Here is a 22961-nt window from a genome sequence, read left to right as displayed (position 1 = left end):
CACCCTTCTCTTCCCACCTTGGCCGCCTTCCTTTGCCTGTTGGCCAACTATTGCCTCTTTGGCCTGGATGGTCCCACATTCTACTGTTTGGGGAGAGAACGTCTGTCCCTGCCCTTCTTGTCCGGTCTTCTGCTTCTCAAGCAAAATCCTGGAGCAAGGCTACCACTTGAAGGGTAGGACATAGACTTAGGAAAGCCAGACTTCTCCCAGATTGCCTGCTGTTTAATAAAGCTTTATAAGCATCAGAAGAGCTTGGACAAAGCTCTTGGTTGGGACGGAAGATGCTGTTCTCACTCATTTGGGTGCAGGGAGGGCTCAGAGTAGTGATAACAAGGAACAGTGGAGGTCAGGGATGATAGGAGACATGGGACAAAAAAGCCTAGGGGAGTCATGAGCAAGGATGAGGACTTGTCTATGCCTGATGGGTCCTCTCTCCTCCTCTCCCAGCTCACCCACCCATCTTTTCCACCCCAGAAATCTGGTGGACCCCAAGAGGGCTCCATGCTGCCACCTGGTGGGGCTTTCTGGGTGGGAGGGTGGGTGTGGTCAGTTCCCAAGACTCATGTATGGGCCCTCAGACTCTTGGAACAGTGGAACTTGGTAGCTGAGCTAGGGAAGCATCCCTGTGGAGGAAAGAGCTCCCTTGGTTGGGGAGTTGGGGCTCCCTGAATGTGTGGGGCTGTCAGTGTAGGGCATGGGATTCTTAATCCTCTTTTTGTGTCTTGGACACTTTTGGCCATCTGTCTATGCACCCCTCCAGATGATGTTTTTAAAAGTTCATAATTGAAGGAAATGCTAAATTTCAGTTAGAGGTTAGTGAAAACAAAGATGTGCTATTTTTTTTCCCATCCTAGCTCCTTCATCTCCAGATCTAGGGGCTTTTTGGGTGTGGTTGCCTGGACCCTTTGGGAAGCCTTGGAAAAGGGCACTGTGACTCAGCTCTTTGCCTTGGGAATGGCTTTTTGATGAGTCTCCATTGGCATGTGGTGATTTGAGTTCAGTTTTTGTTTTTTCCTGTAGAATTTTTAGCTTTGGTTAAAAAAAAAAAAATACAGCGCCAAGCATGCCCGTCCGGCATGGTTCTCTCTAGCCTGGCTTCCCATCTCAGACAGGCTCCCCTGCCCCACCCTAACCTTCCTTCCTCTTTGGTGGTCCCTCTCCTGGCATTTGGTTGGGCTATGTGCTCTGCTCCCCCCTTCCATTCTCTCCCCTGCTGGTCTGATTCTCCTGCCACGCCCTGTACTCTTCCTAAGCCCATCTCCCCCCCTTCTGTCTTGTGGTTTCCCTGAAATCTGTGTGGGCACTGGACTGTTGTTAACTGTCTCCTTCCTACTCAGCCTACCCCATGGCTTCCCTCTCTTTCCCAAGCCCAGAGGCCTCTGTTGTCTTGTTTTTAGTGGACTTCATGACAGAGAAGCAGCTATACTTGTTACATGCTGCTCTACTCCCTCTCTGTCTAGTACGGTCCATGTGTGGGACAATAGTACCTGTCTCTGAACTGGGAGAGTCTGAGGTGTACCTCGGGGCTCACTATTCCTGCCTGCCCTTGGGAGAACCCCAGGGTATTTATCATCAGTCCAAGAGAGAACTATGAGGTGCCTGGGGCCAGCACCCAGGCAGTTTGGGTTGGACAGCCCTGGAGTGTGCCTGGGACCTAGTGGTCAGCCCCAGATCCTGGCTTCAGCGTGTGTGTAACAACGTTGCCCCTCTGCATTGTCTGATGTCCCAGGGAATTTCCCAGGCCATGTGGGCGGGCTGTGTCTGCAGTCCCCCCTCCCAACACCCCGGGGACTCCCCTCTTTGGAAGAATCCCTAGTACCCAGTTGAGTGCTGAGTTCTCAGGCCCGGGAGCCAGCTGCTGCTTGGAATCCCACAGAATCAGGCTTTGTTCTCACCCTCTTTGGGGAAGCCAGTCGCCTGGCGGTGTGGGTGTGGTCACCCCATCAGGGATGTGTGGGCCTCATGTGGGGTATGGGCAGCCTGCCCACCCCAGAGGGCCAGCTCTTGTGTGCTGGGAAGAGGAGGCCCCTCTGTATCACCCTCATCCATAGCTTATCCGTGGGGTGAGAATCTAAAGGTTTGATCTAAGGTGGAGCAGGAGGGCTCCAGCTTTCCCTTTCCCCTCTCGTCAGTGGGATAGACTCAGAGGGAGCTCCCACTTCACCCTTCCCCACCCACCTCTCACCAGTCAGGGTGAGACGGGCTGCCCCCCTCTTACTTCCCAGCTTTGATGTGGTGAGATTGCCCTTGGGACGAGGGCAGAGATGCACCCGTAGGTGCTCTAGGCAGGATTGGCTGAACTCTGGGCTGTTCTTTTCTACCCCAGTGTGTGGGGTTAGGGCTGGGCAGGACAGGACAGGGCTAGCAATGGCCAAAGACTGGAGCAGCAGGGCCTGGCTGTTCTGGTCCGGGCAGTTTGCCTGGTTGTCTGACTGGGAGGGCGGGGCAATGAGAGGAGGGAGGGAGAGAGGGAGGAGGATGTGGTGAGCAGGAACAGGGCTGTCTCCCCACACGCAGCAGGGGAAGGCACTACCCACCCTATAGCCCTCTGAGCCTGGCTCCCTGGAGTAACTGAGCCCTGGGAGGGAGGGAACCTCTGGGGGCATTTCCAAGCCATGGCCGGAGCCCAGGTACCAGGGGCTACTACTGTCTCGGCCTCGTACACCTTCCAAAGAGAGATCCTGCTGGATCGGTCTTGCTGGCTGGACGGTGTCTCGGAGCAGGACAGGAAAGGCTACCTGTACCAGCAGCTCTGCTGTGTAGGTGGGTGCCCAGGGAGGGAGTGGGGAGAGACCAGGGGTGGGACAGCCTCCTCTCTGAGCCATGGGGACCCTTCCTGCCTCCTTGGGACCCCTATTCTCTAGGTATCTGTAGCTCACTTGAGGACCCGAGTCTGGGGACATTCCTGTTTCTCCCCAGGGAGCCTATGTGGAGCTTTGGTTGAAGCCCGCTATCAGGGCTGTAGGAGTTAAGGGGGCGGGTAGTGGGAGGGACTCCAGGGCAGACACACCTCATCCCTGCATGTTCTCCCGGAACACACACCGTGGAAAATGGAAACTTTGCCCCCTCCCCCTCCAGCCTAATGCTCTTCTCCCTTGCTGTCCCCCCTTCCCCTCCCCGAGCTCTGCTCCCTGCTTTCCCAGTGACACACTAGGAGGCCCCTCTCTTTTTTGTTTGCTTGTTTCCATGGCTGTAGTTTTTGTGTACAGTACACACTAGCGATGTTAATGGAGGAGAAGGAGGGGGGTTTGGGGGACTATGAGACCAGGCTGGGGGTGGGGGTGGCACAGGGATTTAGAGGACTTTCTGTGGTTTCTGGCTCAGGTTCCTCAGTGCTAAGATCAATGCCTTCTCTCCCCATCACATGGTAGATGAGGTGGCCCCAAGCATTTTTACTTGGGGGCTGGTACCAGGTGTTCTCTTTGAGCCGGTATGTCCGTGGTCAGGCCCAGAAGCCAAGCATCTTTGATGTTCCCTGAGTAACCCTTGTGCAAAACAGGGTAACCAGTATGTGTGCCTGAGGCAGAGAGGACCAAACCATTACCTATATGCAGTTTGACACCTCATAAGAGTGAACAGGGCTGAAGCCAAGTGATGCACCATAGTCAAAGAACTGGCTCCTTCAGAGAAGTTATAGGACTCTCCTCCCGTTCCCTCCTTCCTTGTGGTGTCGCTCCCTCACTGTCTCAGCTGTGGGGGCCCTAGGACAGGAGCAGAGAAATAGAGAAAATTCCCCGAAGCACAGATAAATAAATCAGGAGTAGTTCTTGCCCTCTCCAGTATGGTGGAACCTCTTGCTTGGTTTGGCTGCCATTTTGACGTTCGTTAGGACCAAGGGATGAGGGTGTTTTTAAGGTCCAGGACAGTCTTTGGATGAAGAAGTGACTTGAGTTGCTTCTGTTTACTGAACAACTTGTTTACTGAAGTGTTTGATGTATAAAGTGTTCTCTGAAAGTGATTGTAGGAACCAGTTCCCCAACTCCAGTTATCCATCCTGTCTGTGACTTTGAGTCTGTGACCCTACTTTTTACCCCCTGGTTTCCAGGAGGCTGGGGTGGGGTTGGGGGAAGGAGAGGAAAAACTTGGGTTAAAATTCGAGGGTGACCTTTGCCCCCCCACTCCAGTAGACAAGGTTGGACAAAGGTAGTTTGCTTATCAGCTTTACTTTTCTTTTTATTCTGTGGTAGATAAGGTGGCCCCAAGCACTGTCTCTTTGAGTCTGGTATTAGAAAAAAACTAGGATAGCAAGTTCATTCCCTGACAAATTGGGGATCCAGAGAAGGTCCTGCCAGGCTTGAACAATGGGCTAAACCTAACAAAATAAAATTCAGTAGAAATCAATGTTAAGTTGGCCACTTGAGTTAAAAAAAATTAACTATGAGTAGAGAATGAGGAAGATAGTACTAAAAAGCAGACAGTAAGCTTGATGTGTCAAAAATGTAAGAAGACAGCCAAAAAAAAAAAAAACCCAATGCAGTTTTTTCTGTGGAATGGAGTGTGGGATACAGTCTGGACCTGTGATTTCATATGTGGGGAGCTTTCTTGGTTTGGAAACCCCCTCCACTGACCTAAATTTGCAACTCATCTGCAAATTATGAGGGATCATAGATTAAGCATGTTGCTCTGGGGGCACTGGGAGTTCTAAGTGACTTACCCACACTACATAGTAACTATATGGCTGGGACAGTACTTGAACCCAGATTTTTTGACTCTGACCTTTTATTAACTGAGCTACAGTGCCTCTCTACGTTACAACCCATAGAAGGGATGTTTCAGTCTGAGAAAGGTGATAATTGTGCTGTTCTCTCTCCTGTTCAGACCCATTTGGAGTATTTTGGCATATTTGGTACGTCTGGTGCTGGGCATTCAAGTTCTAGGAATGACATTGACAAACTGGAATGTGTCCAGAGGAAGGTGACCAGGGTGGAGAGGGCTAACTAGGTGGCTCAGTAGATAGAACACTGGACCTAGAGTCAGGAAGACCTTACTTCAGATATCCAGCCTTAGCTGCTTACCAGCCGGTTTACTCTGCACAAGTCATTTAACTTCTGTTTGCCTCAGTTTCCTCATATGCAAAATGGAGGTCATACTACCTTCCAGGATTGTTATGAGGGTCAAGGGAGATAAAATGTACTGGGCACATGGTAAGTACTACATAAACGTTAGCTGTTACTAGTTTTGTTACGTGAAACTATGACATAGGAACATCAATTGTAGGAACTCAGAATATTTAGCTCAAGATGAGATGCTTGGGTAGGGTGGAGGTGTGGGGAAATGGGAGACTAGAATTGCATCCTCAGTTAAATATTTGAAGTTTGTCTGTAGAAGAAGAAATAGATTGATTCTGCTTGGCACTTTTGTTTTTCAGTCACTTTTAGTCATGGCCAACTCTTCATGACCCCATTTGGGGTTTTCTTGGCAAAGATACTAGAGTGGTTTACTATTTCCTTTTCCAGCTCATTTTACAGATGAGAAAACTGAGGCAAATAGTGAAATGACTTGCCAGGGTCACATGGTTAGTTTGTGTCTGAGGCAGGATTTAAACTCTGGTCTTCTTGGCTCTAGACCTGGCACTCTATCCATTGTACCACCCTGCTTAGCCCTAGTAGGGAGAATTACCATCAATGGGTGGGAGTTACAGGAAGGCAGATTTTGACTCAGGAGAATCATCCTACAAATTAGAACTGTTCAAAAATTCATTAGATTATCTTGAGGATGGGAGCCATTAATATGTGCTGAGGGATCCCTTGATGTCAAGATGTCATTGATGGGATCTGTGCCCTTGGAATTGGTCAGACTGGTTAATCTTTGAATCCTTTTCAATACTGAGATTTAGTGATTTTCTCATCCTGGAATACAGACTTTCAACTCCATACTTTGTACACTCAACCTTTCGAGTCTTGTGCCTCATTTGTGTTATGTTAGATTTTCCTTTAATTATTTGGTAAAGTCATGTTCTTTCACCTGAACCTGGCTTAGTTATTTCAGGAGAAGGTGGTTCTTTTTTTCCTTTGACTGTGGGAGAGCTGGGAGAATCTAGGTACCCCAGGGACCAGGGAGGGACTGGTGGCAGCCCCTACAAAGAGGCTGACATCCCAAAGGGTGGGGGAGTCTGTGAGAGGGCGGATCTGCTAGACAATAGTCTTTTAAAGTTCTTTTGAGGCTCTTTTCTTACCCAGTCACTTTCCTGTAACTCCCTCCCATCTCGACCCCCCAGCCCTCCTTAGTAACAAAAAAGTACAATCAAACAAAACGAATCAACATGTTGTTGGTGTCTAAAAATATATGTCTCATTCTACCCCAAAATAGTCTTATAGCTATGAGGACTTGACTTATCTGCTTTTCCTCCTTGGGTGTTTCTCTTTTTTTAATAGTTTATATATTCTTATTTTTAATTTTTTTTAATTTTATTTTTTAATTTTAAATTTTTCTAATTTTAAAAATTTTGAATTTACAAACACCAAAAAGGAGAGAAAACATTTCCATATACAAAAGAGAACAGAAAGAGACTGCGAAACTGTGAAATCTCTATTCCATACAGCTTGCTTCCTAGGGCGTTTCTTTCTGTAGCTTGGGGATACTCTTCTTTCTCTAGGCCTTTTCTACAGTCTTTAGGCCTTTTCTATAGCTGGGTCCTAGAATAAAGCTGATAATGTAGAATGGGGGCAAGGAGTGGGAGGGAGCTCATTCAAGTTCTGGCACCTGGGTTGGCTTCTTAGTTGAAGAAATGCCCTTTTAGGTTTGGGAACTGTGTCTTCAGTTGAATTAAAAGCCTCTTCACCCAAAGTGTTTGCTCCTTCATAGGATCATAGATTTAGAACTGAAAGGAACCTTAGAAACCATAAAATCCGACCACTTTGTTTTACAGATTGGGAAACTGAGACTGAGAGAAAGAGGTTAAAAAGCTAGCCCAGAGCCACCCAGCTAGTAAGTGCTGGGGGCAGGATTAGAATTCCGATCTTCCTGACTCAGAGTTCCAGGCTACCAACTGAGGACACAACTCTTTGGGGGTGGGGGAGTTGAGGGGGGAATGGGTGTGAGAGGTAGGAGGTAGGGCATTTGGAAGCAGTAAAATGAGACTCTCTGGCTACATGATCAGTAAGAACTTTACTGCTCTAAATTCTGAGAGTTTTCTTAATGAAAAGATCAATTTGGGCTCAACTTAAAGAGAACCATAGGCAACCTGGGGAGGCATTCCCCACCTCGTCCCCCATCCGCAACACACACTTTGCTGGAGGTCTTCCAGTGAGATCTGAATGACAACTTTCCATTGTCAAGGATACTATAGAGTGAATTCCTGCTCATTCAAGAGTTGGATCAGAGGGCACCTGAGTTTCTCTCTAACTCTGGGGCTCAGTGATCTCAAAGTCTGTCTTCCCCATGTAGAACACAGTCTAAAAGTTCTGGGCTGGGTACCTTTAGGTTATTGGAAACACACTGGAGGAATTTAGAAACTTTACCAAGGAATTAAAGGGGAAAGGACGTTAAAACAAAATAAGGTACTTAAGCCTAAGATTTCCAGACGTGAGCTTCTTTCCTAACCAGAGAATTGACTGAAAGTCTACCCACTTTAATTCATCCCCAGTCCCTTCCTGTGGGGAGCAGTGGGCAAGCTTCATTCTCTCCTGGGGTATCAAGACATGGGTGAATTTATATTCTGACTTGTGGGCCCCCGTGCCTCTTTTGGCTAGGAGGAATAGGGAAGAAAGAAAGAGGGGAACCCGTAGTTTGTTGGGTTTAAAAAAAAAAATTTGATGGAGATTCCTGAGTACCTAACGCTAGCCCAGATCATGTGGGAGGTGGGGTGATATACTGTGTGAGTAGTGCCATTTTTGTGTCATAGGAACTTGCCATCTCCAGCAAGTTGGGAGACCTATCAGTAATTGAAGTGCTAGGTAATGGCAGTGCCTGGGAGGAGTTCCAAGGAGGGAAAGATCAATCCCTGCTTGGGACAGGGGGCTAGTCTGAGATACTGATTAAGATGGGAAAATTTGATCCTGAAGAATGTTCGAGGAGAGGTGGTGGTGAAAAGTCTTCCATGTCAGGTAAACCTTTGTTTTTTGACCAGTGACTGAGCAAGAAGAGCATTGTGGTTTAATGGGGTTTGGGGTCATGAAGACTTGGATTTAGATCTAGCTTCTTATAGCATCTGTGTGCCCCTGGGGAAATTATGAAACCTGTGTTAACTCCCCAGCACTTAAATTTACTAAATCTCATATGGATAGTGTGCATTTTGGTTGACCAAGGGAATTCCCTACTCTGAGGAAATCCCAGCTCCTTAATCCCCTACATGAGAGCATTTGCAGAGAGACACCATAGCATAGCATAGGAGCTGAAGGGCTGGCCTTAGAAAATCAGGGCTAGCTGAGTCGAGTCTTGCCTCAGACACCTGCTGACTGTGTAACCTGGGTGAGCCATTTAACCTCTCTGTGCTCCAAGGAACTCTTCAGACTGTACATTGCACTGGTGGAGATAGTTTCTCCTCTTTGTAGCTCCGCATGTGAACTGGATTTTCAGTAAGTACATTAGTGAACCACTCTTCTAAGGATGGCCCCAAAGGCTCTCGATCTGTGCGAACGGGGCAAGCATATCATAGAGACTATTATAGAGCAAATAATATTTGTAGAGCAGCTTGGAAAGAGCAAAGGAGGCAAGCTAGCCACCCTTTCTTGTCTCTCCCTGGTGGCTGCTTCTGTTGAGGGCTGTGGCTTTTGTGGAAGCTGATCTCTTGTCCCTAAGCCAGGCATGAGGAAGGCCTGGGAAGTGGGCTTTCTGCTCTGATGAAGTCCCTGATGTTCCACAGCTCATCTCTCCTGCCACTGGGCTGGCTTAGCTCTCCAGCAGGTGACCACCCAGTCGGAGAGCCTGCCGGGATGTCCCTGGCCTTCTCCCCTCTGCTCCTTCTCTCTTCCCACCTCCCTTTTCAAGTTCTACATAGAATGTCAGAAGGTAGAGGTTCTCTGGTCTCATCTCATGCCTCTGTTTCCCTGTCCGTGACATCCTCCTCCCCTTATCTCCTATCTCTCTTTATCTTCTGTCTCTCCTGTTTCCTATCTGCCTTCCTTTCTAGCTTCTGCTTTGAAGAGAGGAGCTCTCTGGGGCGGATGCCTCTTCTCCAACCTTTTTTTTTTCTGTCCCTTCTTCTCTCTTTTGGGTCTTGGACTCATCTGATGTCACCTGCTATCACCTATGGGGCTCTGGTGCCCCCCTCTGGTTGATACTCGTAATAGCTGGAACCAAGCCTCATCCAGAGATCAGGATCTACTTGGTAGAGTGGCCCTGGGCTGTGGAGTCAGACGACCTGAGTGGGTTCAAATCCTTCCTCTGAAGTTTACTACTTGTGACTTTGGACAAGTTTCTTCTCTGGGGGACTCACTTTTCTTATTTGTAAAATGAAAGTTGGGGGCTGGAGGGGTGATTAGTTTGGAATCTGTGACCTCTTAGGCTCCTCATAGTTCTTGATCTATGAGATGCTGACCTGCCATTCCTGAAAAGATCATGATTGAGGGCCAGCTCTGAAGTCATGACTAGGAGGTAGCTTTCTGATACCCTCCTTGTTTGGGGGGGAATGGAGTAGAGTCCTGGGCTTGAGTCTCTGGAGCTTTAGCCGGGGTGGGAAACAGATCTGGGTCTGGTGACACACGGATGCATCGTGCAGCCCTACAGCTGGATCTCATCACTCCAGATGTGCCAGGGAATGGAAAATACTTGTGGTTCTGAGGCGGCTGCATTCTTTTCTGTGGCTGGCTCCATGCAAGGCTTGGGAGTGGGGGGATAGGGCAGAGGCTCTATTTAACGTATTCCTGGATGCTGAAGCTGGCTAGCTTGGGGTCTCAGGCCTTGAAGCTGCAGCCAGGATTCCCTGGGCCCCCATTCTCTCCCTGGTGATGGCATCCTTCATTCTTCCCCTGCCTGTTTTGCCCTCTCCCTCCCCTAGCCCAGCACTGGGCTGTCAGTGCTCTCTTGAGCTCCCTGCTATCTGGACTCCTGGTCAGCACAAAATGTCCCTGCCCAGGTTGGAGGATGGGAGGAACCTCATCAGGGTTTCCATCTCTATCCCTTTGTCCCTTTGCTCGGTTATTATGGCCTGTTATCTGGAAGAGCCCCACCCAAAAAGCAAACACAGCCCCTCCAGCCCCTCCCCTCAGCTCACAGGTGCGGCTTCCTTCCCTACTGACTCACTAGTACTTCCCCACAGACCCCGTCTTCTCTGCCTAGAGCTCTTCCCCCTCCTCCCTCTTCTCCGTTGGGCTCTGACTCACTGGCACTCTGCCCTGGCTGGCTCATCTCTACCCCTTCTCCTGGGCCCCTCTGAATCTGACTCTGCTTCTTCAGAGGGAAGCCCTTTGTGAGTCACCACTGTCCTCCCCCAAGCCACACTTTCTCCACAGCTCTTCTGGCCTTTGGCCTCTGACGCTCTCTGTGGTAGCAGGGCCTGGCAGCTCAACGGGTGGAGAAGGGAGCAGCATGAAGCATTCTGCTAAAGGTGCTGACTCAAGGCAGAGTCCTGACCCCTTATACATCTGGGTCCAGAAATCACTGAGAGGAAAAGAGGGAAGGGCCCTTGACCCCAGCCTTCAGACACACTACCTGGGGTGTGTGGAGGGGGTGGAGAATGGGGGAATAGGTGTCTCTCCAGGTGCTTTTTATGACTTATCACATAGCTATGTAGCACAGGCTCCTGCAGCCCCTCTGACTGGGAAGGGGCAAGGTCCTTGATCCCAGGCACAGCTAGGCAAAAGACCACAGACACAAATACATTCCTAGTGCTGAATTAAATAGAAGGCCTGCCTTGAAGTGGGGAGAAGGACCTAGTCCTGGTCCTTTCTTGGGGTTCTTAGTATCATCTGGAGCTGAGTACCAGAGGAGAGACTCTTAATTTACTTCCCTATTGCCTCAGGGATCATAGAAGTTAATCTGCCATATCCAGTGGCCCTGGGGAAGGGATTCTGACCCATGACCTTGGGCTGGGACAGGTACTTGCCATCTGAGTCATTTTCTACCATTAAATTCTGTTCTCCAAATGTATACATTTGGAAATCAAGCAAGGTTTGGGTCATTTGGCTGGTTTTAGGTAGCGTGACTACCTTATGTGCCCTGGCGAAGTCACCCTTCCTGATCCTCAATTTGCTCATCTGTAAAATACGGTGGTTGAGAGAGGTGGTTCCCCTGGGGGAAGCTGGAGTGATGGGGGAAGGTAGTTTGAAATGATGCAAATTTGAAACAACAACAACACAGCATTGAAAGGTTAAAGAAAGTAGATTTCCAGGGGGTGCTGAGTAATTTTTTTAAAGGGGGCAGAAGATGAAATAAGTTTGAGAATCTCTCAACTAGGTGATGACCTCTGAGGTTCTATCCAGCTCTGTCTCCAAACTTATTACTTGCTTCTCTGTGCAAGTTACAACTTTCCCTGAGTCCCTTCCAGAGGAAATGTTTCTCTCTTCCTTCCTTCCTTCCTTTCTCTCTCTCTCTCCTTTCTTTCATCTTTGTATCGCCAGCACGAAGTACAGTGACTTGCATATAGTAGGCACTTTGAGGTTGAGTTGAAATGGGATGGAGTTGCCTAGTGTAGACGAAGGGCCAAAGCTGAAAGCATCTGGATTTCTAACTGTGGAGCTGGAGGTGAGCAGAGATAATGTCTGGAAAGGTAGACAGCAAGAATTGGGGAGAGGAATCCGAAGAGATTTGAGTGTCTTCAGGTAATATTAATAATAGTAACAATAGAAATAATAGTAGTTTTAAGGTTTTCAAAACACCTTGCAGATATTATTTTATCCTCACAACAACCCTGAGAGATAGGTGCTCTTATGCCTCCCATTTTATAGATAAAGAAGCTGAGGCAGAGCTTAAGAGACTTGTCCAGGGTCACATTACTGGTAAGTGTCTGAAGCCAGATTTTGAACTTGAGTTTTCTTGAATCCAGATCCAGCAAGAAGGGACTCTTAGAGTAGGGAGGGACAACTACTTTTAGTAGAGCAAAAGGAATTCATTTTTAAAAATGGGGAGGGAGGTTTGTCTCCAAAAAGGATAGGAGCTGAGAATTGACACTGCCTTCTGTAAGATACCAGGACCTGAAATGGAGGCAGGGTGGAATGCAGGATTTTGTATTGATTTTCTGTTACTGTCAAATAATGCTTCAGCCAGGCGATTTATGCTGAGTGACTGCTTTTGTTAAAAAAAAAAAAAAAAGCCTGCCTCTAATAGATACAGGGTAAGAGGACCTAATTTTGGTGCCCTTGGACAGCTCCTGGCCTAGATGTATATGGGGATCTAAGCCTGGCTGGAGTTGTGGATTTCAGTTAAAGAACAGTAAGAGATAAAACTGCTTAGCCAAGATGGGACCAAATGGAGACCTTGAAGGCTAGTCTGAACAATTTGGACATGATTCTGTAGGCTTTACCTGTAGGGCACCAGTGACCAGAAATCTTTATGAGCAGTGATGGCATCCAGGCAGAGAGGTGACTTCTTTAACAAGATGATATGACCTTGGTGAAAGGACCCACGGGCCCATTCTGGTGAAGGGAAACTGGTGAGAATGCTATTGTAATAACTAAACCAGCTGTGAAGAAATAATAATAAAAAATCAGCTCATGTTGAGCCACCCATTTAAGTCTTGCAAAACCATTTTGCTGAATTTTTTCCTCAAAACAACTCTATGAGGTGGTTGCTATTATAATCACCTCCGTTTTACAGAAGAGGCAGTTGAGGCTTAGAGAGCTAGGTGATTTGCCTGATGTCGAAGGTGGAATTTGCACCCGGGGCTTTCCTGACTCCCTACTCCAGTACACGGTTCATTAACCCTCACAGCTTCCCTGAGTGCCTTTTCCACATCCTCACAGAGCTTTGCTCGTTAGGGACTCTCAGTTCTGAAATAATTGTTGGGGCTGAATTCAGACCTGGAGTGGGATCTATAGACCGCCAGCCTCCCCTGTGACTCATTGTGGTGCTGTTCCTTACTCCAGAGGCATTTACTCACCCTGTACTTAGACTTTATCAAATTTAGTATTGGTAATGAGAGGTGGTAGAAATGGTTATAGACTTTGGAACTTGGACAACATGTTGGGGGCCTCGAGGAGGCATAGAAATGGGGCCAGTTCCAAAGCCAAAGACTGTCTGGCTGTTCTGGGTCCTTGTCTAGTTTGGACTCCCCAGGATAAAATAGGGGCTGTCCCTTGCTGCTGAACTCTGGGCCTATTGGAGGGAAGAGGACCTTCCTGGGCTTGGAGCTTCTCTGGTCCAGTTCAGTAAATAGGAAGGGGCTTGCGGATCATATTCTGCCAAGAAAGAGCAGTGTGTGGTGTGGGGCTGGGCCCCCTGTCCCTAGACCTGGCTTGCCTTGGCCTGGTTTGCAGGGCCATAGGGCATCCCTGGACACTGATGGCTGGACTGTGGACAGGAGAGGAAATGGTTAATGCTTGCCATTTCTGCCTGCCTGCCCTCCCGTGCTGTGGCTTGGCTTGCCTTGCCCACTCTGTGGTAGTGGTTAGGAAACTATATGGTGGTTTCCTGTTTCTGGCTAGCAAGCAGTGCTGTACAATGTGCAGACCCAGAGGAGTTCCCGCCTTCTGGGGGCCTGCCCCGCCCCACCCCGCCCAACCCAGCCTGCTCAGCCTGGGGCACACCTAGTCCTGGGAGCAGCCCTGTACCTCTGGGTGGGAGCGGGGCAGGGGGCTGGGCCAGGCTAGGGAGAAAGAGGAGGAGCAGGCAGCAGGGCCAGCAGTCTCACTGGTGGTAGCAGCAGCAGCTCTGGGAGTGGAGCTGGAGCCTGGGGAGTGGCCACACTAACTTCTGTACTTTAGTGTTAGGCAGGCAGAGGAAGTGTCTGCTACTACTTTGTAGCGCAGCCCAGTGCCCACCGCCTGGTCTCCTTCCTCCCTTCGTCAGTGGGATCCTACTGGGTCGGTCGGGTGGGAGCCCTGCAGACGAGGCCAGGCCAGAGTCCTATCTAGAGCTTGCTTCCCCTCGGCTCCCCTGGGTGAGGGGACCATGTCGCGGCAGAGACTGAAGAGCCAGGAGCCCCAGAACCCTGTACAGAAGAGAACCAACTCTGAGGACAACCTCTACCTGGCCGTCCTCAGGGCTTCAGAGGGCAAGAAAGGTAGTGAGCCCCACTGCCCTTCCCTTGGGGCAAGACTGCCTGCTGGCTGGCTGGCTGCAGGTAGAGGGAGGGAGGCAGGCGGGAAAGGGAGCCGAGCTCTGGGGCCACCCCAGGAGAGAGCTGCTTCCAGGGGACTAGTTGGCTTTGGGGAGCTGTCTGGAAGGCTAGAAATGGTTATGCAGCTCTGGTGGTGAACTTTCCAAAACATCTGGGGGTGTCTAGAGAGCCGAGCCACTCACTCTGGTGTGCCTGGTCGATGCAGGGTACTGACGCTCTGGGCAGATGGGAGCCTTGTAGATTCTGTGGAGCAGGGGGCCCCTTGGGGCTGAGCAGGCAACGGGTAAAGCTGCTGAGTTGTGGTCAGTGGCTGGCTGAAGGCCCTAGGCTGCCCATTCTAAGTGGGCTTAGTGTCACCAGAGAGCCCCAGGGTTCAATAGAAGTGGTGGGCATGCTTGCCTCCCTCACCCTGGTCAGGTGTGTGTGTGTGTGTATATGGGGGAAGGAGGTCTGGCGGGAGGCCAGTACCTCAGAACAGAGCAGGTGGGCCCCCAGAGGCCCTGGTGTAGGGCGGTGGGGCCAGCAGGGAGGCCTGACGTGGACCGTGTGTGTGTGTGGGGGGGGGGGGGGACGCGGAGGGGAGTGTCTGGCACTGGCAGGTGAAGGTGGACACTGTTGATTTCACTAGGGGAAGGCACTGGGCCCTCCCTCCTGTGCGGCCAGCCCCTCTTCCATCTTTCCCAGCACGGGCCTGGCTCTGCCCTCCTCACTAAGCCGATTTGGGGCTCTTTGGGGGCCTTTCTTCACCGACCCTTGCATTCCCCGGGCAGTGTTTGTTTGTTGTGGTGGGAAAGGGATAGGAGAAGGGGAAAGAAGTAAAAGCTTATGGGTGGGTTCCTCACTGGGGAATGTGGGTAGGGAAAGGGGGAGGTCCTCACTCTCAGGAATTGGGCTCCTCCCCCTGTCCTGCTGCAGGCCTGGCTTAGCCCCTCTCCCTTGTTGGAACCTGCACCTTCACCTCCTCCCCTTTCTGAGGGAGCTGGCAGTGTGCTGTATTGGTGTCTGATTGTCCTGTCTCAGGTTGGGGGGTGGGGGGTGGGGGCGTGTGTGTGTGTGTGTGTGTGTGTGTGTGTGTGTGTACACGTAACAGTGATTCCCTTTGTTTGGGAACAGGGGTGAGTGGAAAGCTGAAGCCCAGAGGCCAAAGGGGCTGCCATAGTCAGCCTGGGAGCAGGCCCAGGCCATACTCAGAGCAGGGAAAGAAGGGCCCAAGGCTGGGCACCAGGCATGACATCCAGGGGAAGCCTAGCTGGGAGGGGCCATCCTAAGCCTGACTTGTTGTGGGGGTGGGGGACAGGCCATGACATGCTCCGTGGGCTCTGGGGTGCGGCTGCCAGCTCAGGGCTGGACGGGTGGGAGCCCTCCTGACTTGGGGAGAAGAGACAATGGGGGAATTGAGCTGACTCTCCTTGGCTCCCCTGCCTTCTTCTCCTAGTTCTGTTTCCGAGGAGATCACCTGCCTGACCTGCCTGGGTTTGGAAAGCCTGGGAGAGCTCTACAGTTTGATTCTGGTTTCTCTCTTCTCTGCCTACTCCATCCCTAGCCCACTTTGAGCTGGGTCTGAGTCTGGGCCCAGACCTCCCCCTCCTCCTGACCCACTGGGTCTGGTCTTTTCAAGGGGGATGGGGAAGCCTAATCTGCAGCCTGGCTTTGCAGGAGATGGAGGGAGTAGGGGAAGGTCTTTCACAAGGAGATATTCTTGGGAATTCTTGTGCCTGGGTATGGTTGATGGGCTTCTTTAGAAGTTAGAGTATTGCTCCGTTATTGAGGCCCTGCCATTAGCCCTGGGCCCACCGATACTTAATAGCTGTGCAACTTTGGACAAATCACTTTACCTTGCTGTGCCTCAATTTCCTCATCAGCAAAATGGGAATAGTGATTCTTTATCTCTCTCTTGGGGTTGCTATAAGAACCAAATGCATATGAAAGTGTCTTTTTGCCATAAAGTGTGAGAAAGATGGGAACTGCTACTGTTAGTCATCATTCTTGGCCCCTGGTGGGCAATGGAACAGATGGGAACTCAGATGGCCCACTGGGGTTCCCCTTTCCTCACCCCCCTTCCCTGGATCACCCATTTCCTGTGATTCTCTCAGTCAGAGGGTGAGTGACTCATACTGTCTCAGGGCTATCTCTCTGCCTACAATGATCACCACTTCTGTCCTCTCCAGCCTCACACTAACCTTGTCCTTTCTCTCTGACCAGATGAGCGGGACCGGGTGCAGAAGAAAACCTTCACCAAGTGGGTCAACAAGCACCTCATCAAGGTATGGAGGAACGGGAGCAGTTTGGGGTTCTGGGTGGCTGCCTGACCTCTTGCCTCTCAGCTAAGCTGGGGAGGAAGAGGAGGCAAGAAGCAGAGGGGTGGAGATGGGGGTCACAGGCCCAGGCTGCCTCAGGCCTGGGCTGCTCTACTCATCTTGCCAGGCCTTTTCTAAGTCATTCATAGCTGTTCCCTGCATCTTGCAAGTCTGTTCATTTTCCTTCATCTCTCTGAAATATTACTTTCTTTTCTGTCTTCCTTCCATTGTTCCCGTTCCTTCCCCTTCTTTCTCTCTGTTGCTGTCCACTGTCCCTGTTTTTCCCTTTCTTCTGGTTGGTTCCTTATAGCATTGGAGAGCAGAGGTAGGTAGTTGACTTGTTGCCTTAGTCGGGGGGGAGTTGGTATCCTACCTTATACCTTCCCTTTCTTCCCCTGTTTGGCAGGACCACTCATCCTACCCAGATGATGAGTGCTGTGCCACCCCCTTCTCCACAGCCCAGCCTGCCCTGGGGAGGGGAAGAAAGGGTCTTATGATTCCGTGGCCTTGGGCCTCCGGGCCTTCCCTCTTCTATCCTTGGCTTGAGAACCCTGCTGCCACCCACCCCTCTGCCTCCAGTCACACATAGCAGCCCTCACTGACTGTCAGATCTCTCCCATAGGCGCAGCGACACATCAGCGACCTGTATGAAGACCTCCGAGATGGCCACAACCTCATCTCACTCCTGGAGGTGCTCTCAGGAGATAGCCTGGTATGTAACCCCAGGGCCTTAGGGGACTGCCAGCTTTGCTCGCTTGCTTTCCCCTGGGTAGCTGCTTTTCCTTTGGGGGTCCAGCCCATCCTCCCTAGCCATCACTCCTGAGCCTCTCAGCTAGCTTTCTCTTGTCCCACTATTCCAGGGGCACGTTTCTTCTCCTGGCAGTAGCTGGGAGCCAGGACTCCCCTCTGGCCCTGGCTGTCCCAGAGAGATTCTGGGATCTTGCTTCCCTCCCTCCTACCCGGGGATAGCCCCAGCTGGGTGTCTATGTCCTGCTTGCCTTCAGGACTAAGGCTGGTCTGGTCTGCCCTGCTTCTGGGTCCCCTCCCCGGAGCTGAGGTCCTTCGCTCTTGCTTGTTTGTCCTGCCATGCCAGGATCTACTGTCCAACCCCTTGACCTGCAGTGGGCTCCTGCAGCCCTCCCTTGACCTGTGAGTTGTCCTCCTGAGTCCTCTGAGTTACTTGCCTGCTCTTCTTTCCCTTCCCATTTCCTTCCCCTTAGGGCTGGGAACTCTGGCCCTGCTACCTGGGCTGACCTAGCCAGGCCCTAACATATTAACCTCATTGTACACTCTGCTTTGACTTCTCTGCGGCTTTGGACTCTGACCCCTGACCTCTGCCCTTTACCCTTTGCCTACTGCCTGCCCTGCTCCGGCCGGGCAGCCGAGGGAACGTGACGTAATCAGGAACTTGCGCCTGGTGAGTGATTCTGTCCTGTTTGCCCTCGGCGGGGCGGCCCGAGTGTGACATGTCCCAGGACATGTGGCTCTGCCATTGGCTGCTGCGGCCATGATGTCAGCCCTGACCCCCAAGGGGGATGTGTGCGGGATCTTTGCGGGAGAGCAGCTGAAGAAGATTGTCTATAAATGACATCATGCCCCAAGCAGCCAATCATAGCTCTGCTACTACCTCTGCTAACTAACGCTGGGCATGGGTGTGTGACCTTGATGGGGTGTGTGTGCATGCAGCTGGATGACGTGCATACAGGGAGACTGGGGACTTGGGTTTCCCCCTTCACTTGCCTTCAGTTCCAGAAAGCATAGGACTAGACACATGGGTAGAATTACCAGTTTCACTTTGATGTGAGAAAATCTTACCAATAATTAGAGCTATCCAAAAGTGGAATGGATTGCTTTAAGAGGTAGTGAGCTGCCCATCACCAGGGATCTTCAAGCAGAGACTAAAAGACTTTGTCAGGGAGGGGCTAAAGGAGATTCTTATTCTAATAGAGGCAAGAATGTCTTCTGAGTGTCCAGGGTTCTGGGATTGGGTATATTATAATGGATAGGGATCTGGGGAGAGATAACGGGACAGGGATGTGAGGAAGGGGAATAATGCTGTTCAGTATCCCTGTTTCCATGGAGAAGTGAGGGGGAGGGTTGGGGATGGAGAGGAGAGTTGGAAGGCCCTGCCCCTTAGGGAACTCCTGTTTGAAGAGTCTGTTGGAGGAGATGGGGCTCTCATATGGTAATGGGGAGCAGCACAGGAAAGAATTAGAGATCAGGCTCTCACCAGAGGCCCTGGCATCTTAACTCTCCTCAATTTGGTGGGTAGGCAAGGCCCCGGCTGGCCCCTAGGCCCTCTACTCAATAGGGCAACAGGGCCCCATTCCAGAAGGGGCTGTATTTCCAAAATAGAGGTTGAGCTCAGGCTTATGGGGATTTGTTTGAGACCTTAGCTGTTAGGGTCTGTGGGACCTTGGATCATGAGTCCTACTCTGGCCTTTGTTACTGAGGAGGAAGCAAAGTGCAGTTGTTCTTGGGGGATTGGAGGAGGGGCTCCTCAGCCAGACTAGAGTTTCCTTGCTATTGTTTTCTTACAAACCCCTTCCTTCCCTCAGTCTAAGACCAACACAAGCAGCAGGATTTCCCAGGGAAACTCTGTGCCTTTCCCTTGACTAGGCAGAGCCTGGACTCCTGTCCTAGCCTCTAAAGGAGTAAAGGTGGCTCCATGGTAGTTGGGTCCTTCCCATTCCCCCGTCTTGTGTTATGAGGTGGCTTTCCTCGGTGTTCCTTCTCCTTCCCCAGAACCTCCCCCCTTTCTCCCTCCTTCCCCATCTCCCAACTTACCCCACTTGATGAACAGTGAAGGGAGAGCAAGGCCGCTGCCTGTAGAGAACTAAGGGCCTGGGTGGCCAGGAGTCCTGAGGTACCTGCTTTAGTTCTGTGGACAGTGGGGACACTGTGGCAGCTGAGTTCAGCTGGTTGCATTTGAGTATGACTGGCCCTTGGCTCTTGCCTGGGGGGCTCTGAGCAAGGCTCAGAGCAGGGCAGCTTCTGTGAGGAGTGTCCAGTGGGCACCCCTTCTCTGTAATTCAGATGAGCTGTGAACTCAGCCAGGCCAAAGTGCATGTAGAGGCTAAGAGGCTGGGGGAGGGGGGAAGGGTCCATGGGTGAGCAGCCCTGTTCTGAGCATCCCCAGGGGATGGGGGCGTGTGTGTGTGTGTCTGTGTGTCTGTGTGTGTCTGTGTCTGTGTGTCTGTGTCTGTGTGTCTGTGTGTCTGTGTGTGTGTGTCTGTGTGTGTGTGTGTGTGTGTGTGTGTGTGCGCGCGCCAAAGAAGCCCTGGTCCCTTCCCACCCACAGGAGAACTTCTAATCTATTTTGCTTTTCCTCTTTCTTCCTTCTCAGCCACGGGAGAAAGGGAGAATGCGCTTCCATAAGCTGCAGAATGTCCAAATTGCCCTGGACTACCTCAGACATCGACAGGTGAGACACACTGTCTGTCCTGAGTATTGTGGGGGCTGGACCCAGAGCCCATCTGTTCTGAGCATCTCCAGGGCCTTGGCTCCTCTTAATACCTGCCCTTGCCTGGTTAGGATGTTTATTGGAACCTCATGGCCAGTCCTGAGATCCCAGGACTCCTGAGGGGTGTGACGTATATAAATGTAATTGTAGATAAAGCCATACTCTCAAAGTATGATCCCTGGGGTCTAGCTGACCAAAAGGCCTTTTCTTTGTAAGTATCCTTGGGATCTAACTCCTAGTCTATTCCCTGAACATTCAGGGCCTGACCCTGACCACTGGGGCTTTCTGTCCTGAGAAACTACAATGTGCCTAGCCCCTCTGAGTACTCGGCTTGATCTGGTCCCAGGGCTGGGTCTAGGATTGTAAGTGACACATGTGGAATTTTTTTTTTTGTTTGCAGGTGAAACTGGTGAATATCAGGAATGATGATATCGCCGATGGCAACCCCAAGCTCACCCTGGGTTTGATATGGACTATCATCTTACACTTCCAGGTCAGGAGGCTGCCTTCTCTGACCCCGCTTCTAGACCCTCTGCTGATGTTCCAGCTGCCCGGGCAGCTGAGGGAACAGGAGGCGAAGGGTGAAAGGCTTTGGGCTTTTGTCATATTAAGGGGATGGCATAGCTAGCCTTGGCCTTACAAAGCCTGCCTTGGGGAGGCAAGCAGTGTGGTATAGTGGAAAAAGAACCCTGACTTTGAAGTTAGAATACGTGAATTCAAACCCCAGTTCCACCTGTTTAACCTTGGGCAAATCATTTAGTCTCCCTTGACTTCAGCTCCCTCATCTGTGAAATAAGGATGTTGAACTAGATGACCTTTGAGACCTTTTCCAGCTACAGGTTCTAGTGTGTGAAAGGAGGCTGGCTTTGGGGACATTTGCAGCTAGGAAGAAATAGGAACTAGGAAGAAAGAGGTAGAGGACTGTAACAAAGTGAAAGGCTGTGTCCGGTGATGCCTAGAAATATCCACAGCCCTAGGGGCTTCCTGATGTGTGGTAGGGGGACTGTAGCAGGGGATGAGGGAGACTCCTGTTAAACATTTCAGCCATCAGTAAGTCTTGAGAATGGACTGTGCTTTGTGCTGTGCTCGACATAAAGAAGAATGACCCTGCTCCTGCCCTCAAGGGGCGAGAATTCTAGTTGGAGAGGTAGCATACCCACATGGAATAACTGAGAAATGCTGGACTGTGGAGGAGGTGCCCTCCTCCCCAGGGTGGCAGGTAGCGCAAGTGTTTTGGCACTTTGTGCTAGGCACTGAACAAGATTCTGGGGATACCGAGACAGAGCTATACTATAATGGTCCCCACTCTCAGGGAGCTTTCAGTTTATCTAGACCTGGAGTCTACTAGGCTGCAGGGATTGGGAGCAACACATATTTCTGCCCTGGAATTTGGAGACTAGCCCATCCCAGTGGGGAGTGGAGCCAGGAAGAGCTAAGCTTTGTGGACGTCTTTCCATCTTAAGTGTGACTGTTTTCAGGGTATTCAGAGTACCCTGTGTCTCTGTGCTCCAGGGGTTGGGGTGGGAGCCTTCCTCCCTCAACATACATGTTCTTGGGCAGTACCCTCTGGCCTTTCCTATGAATGGCAGTGCCTATCCATCCAGGAATGTGCTCGGAGAGGGAAAACAGCTGCCACCCCCGGAGGGGAAATGCTTTGGAGAAGTAAAGGCTCAGAGTTTGGGCTGACTCATTGCTATCCGGTGCCAACCACTACCAAAAGCACAGGAAACACATCTGATTCCTGTATGGGGTGGAGTCTGGTTGGCACGGTGGCCTGAGTCAACGAGAGACAGACAGACAGAAGAATGGGGCCGCTGGGCAGCCAGGAGTAGTAGCTACACTATTGTGGCCATGATGGCATAGTCACTAGAGAGGGGTTCCCAGATGTATGTGCACACATAGATAGACAGACATTCCAAAAGGGAACTCACTAGCCAGATGGAAAGATGAGCAGGCTGACTTTTGAGTAAGAGAGACAGATAGAGCTACCTGGACAAGGGTCAGGGAGAGAGGGGGTCTTCTGGGTTCTCTTAGCATCCGCCCAGGGGGAAATCTGCATCCCCTAAAGGAACTGCCCTTTTCTGTCCCCTTCCTCTGCCTCAGGAGGCTGAGAAGGGCTCTCTGACCCTAAGATGATGCACTTTGCCACCTCTCCTTTGTGGGCTTAGAATTACTTGTGAATAGGCAGTGCCAACCTGGGCCTTCTGATCTACTGCCTGGCCTTCTTGTCTCCTTGTGCCTGGTTTGGGAAGGAGAAGGGGGTGACCTGTGGCTTAGAGGTCTTACTATAGAGTGTGGCTCTGCTCAGGGCTGCCCAATTCACTTTTAAGGCTTGAGTTTCAATGACTGACCCTCGGTCTTGACCCTGGGGGAGAGGAGGAGAGGGCAGGAATATATAAGATGGCTGCTAAAGTTTGTGCTGAGAAAAAGGCCTGTGCTCAGTCCATCATGAGGAGCTTGAGTTGGGTGACTTTATGTTCCTGAGCCTTAAGTGGGCCTGGGTTAGGGGAAGGTCTGGCTTCTTCTCTTCTGGTATGCTCACCCCTCATTTGCTTCCTACTGGGGACAATCTTAGGGCTGGGCCCAGAAGCTTTTTTCCCTGGGCCTCACACCTCCCCTTCACACTCCCTCCTTTCAGATCTCGGACATCCAGGTGAGCGGCCAGTCCGAGGATATGACTGCCAAGGAGAAGCTGCTGCTGTGGTCTCAGCGGATGGTAGAAGGCTACCAGGGCCTGCACTGTGACAACTTCACTGTTAGCTGGCGGGATGGACGCCTCTTCAATGCCATCATTCACCGGCACAAGTAAGGGCAGGGCAGACCCTGGGCAATCTCACCACCTCTTGAGTCCTCCTAAGGTGCCCAGTAGGGGAGGAGCATGTGCCAGGTGCTGGAGTTGCATGGAAGACCACACTGAGGTGTGAGACTCAGCCCTTGCTTCTGAAGGACTCACAGTCTAGAAAGACAGACAGGACATGCTCCTGCAGAAAGTTAAATGATCCCTAGATGATAGACACTAAGGGGCCATGGGGTGAGTTTGGGATAT

The 22961-nt window shown here is 50.9% G+C and overlaps 1 protein-coding gene across 30 annotated transcripts in view; it reads left to right on the top strand.

Moving 5' to 3' along the window:
- The window catches only part of PLEC (plectin), a 110812-nt gene that overhangs the window by 48417 nt on the left and 39434 nt on the right, over positions 1-22961 (top strand). For 8 of the 30 annotated variants that reach the window (XM_072602622.1, XM_072602635.1, XM_072602641.1 and 5 more), the window contains 7 exons: positions 16358-16419; positions 16763-16777; positions 17075-17164; positions 17834-17869; positions 19799-19876; positions 20316-20408; positions 22554-22720. In XM_072602622.1, the coding sequence (XP_072458723.1) occupies positions 16358-16419; positions 16763-16777; positions 17075-17164; positions 17834-17869; positions 19799-19876; positions 20316-20408; positions 22554-22720 (541 nt within the window). Of the gene's footprint in view, positions 1-2486; positions 2764-13704; positions 14099-16357; positions 16420-16762; positions 16778-17074; positions 17165-17833; positions 17870-19798; positions 19877-20315; positions 20409-22553; positions 22721-22961 lie in introns of those variants that run through there. The other 22 variants (XM_072602623.1, XM_072602637.1, XM_072602644.1 and 19 more) reach the window with 9 other exon arrangements.

The sequence above is a fragment of the Notamacropus eugenii genome, chromosome 4 (assembly GCF_028372415.1).
Source record: "Notamacropus eugenii isolate mMacEug1 chromosome 4, mMacEug1.pri_v2, whole genome shotgun sequence".
NCBI lineage: Eukaryota > Metazoa > Chordata > Mammalia > Diprotodontia > Macropodidae > Notamacropus > Notamacropus eugenii.
This window is presented reverse-complemented; position numbering and strand designations above follow the sequence as displayed.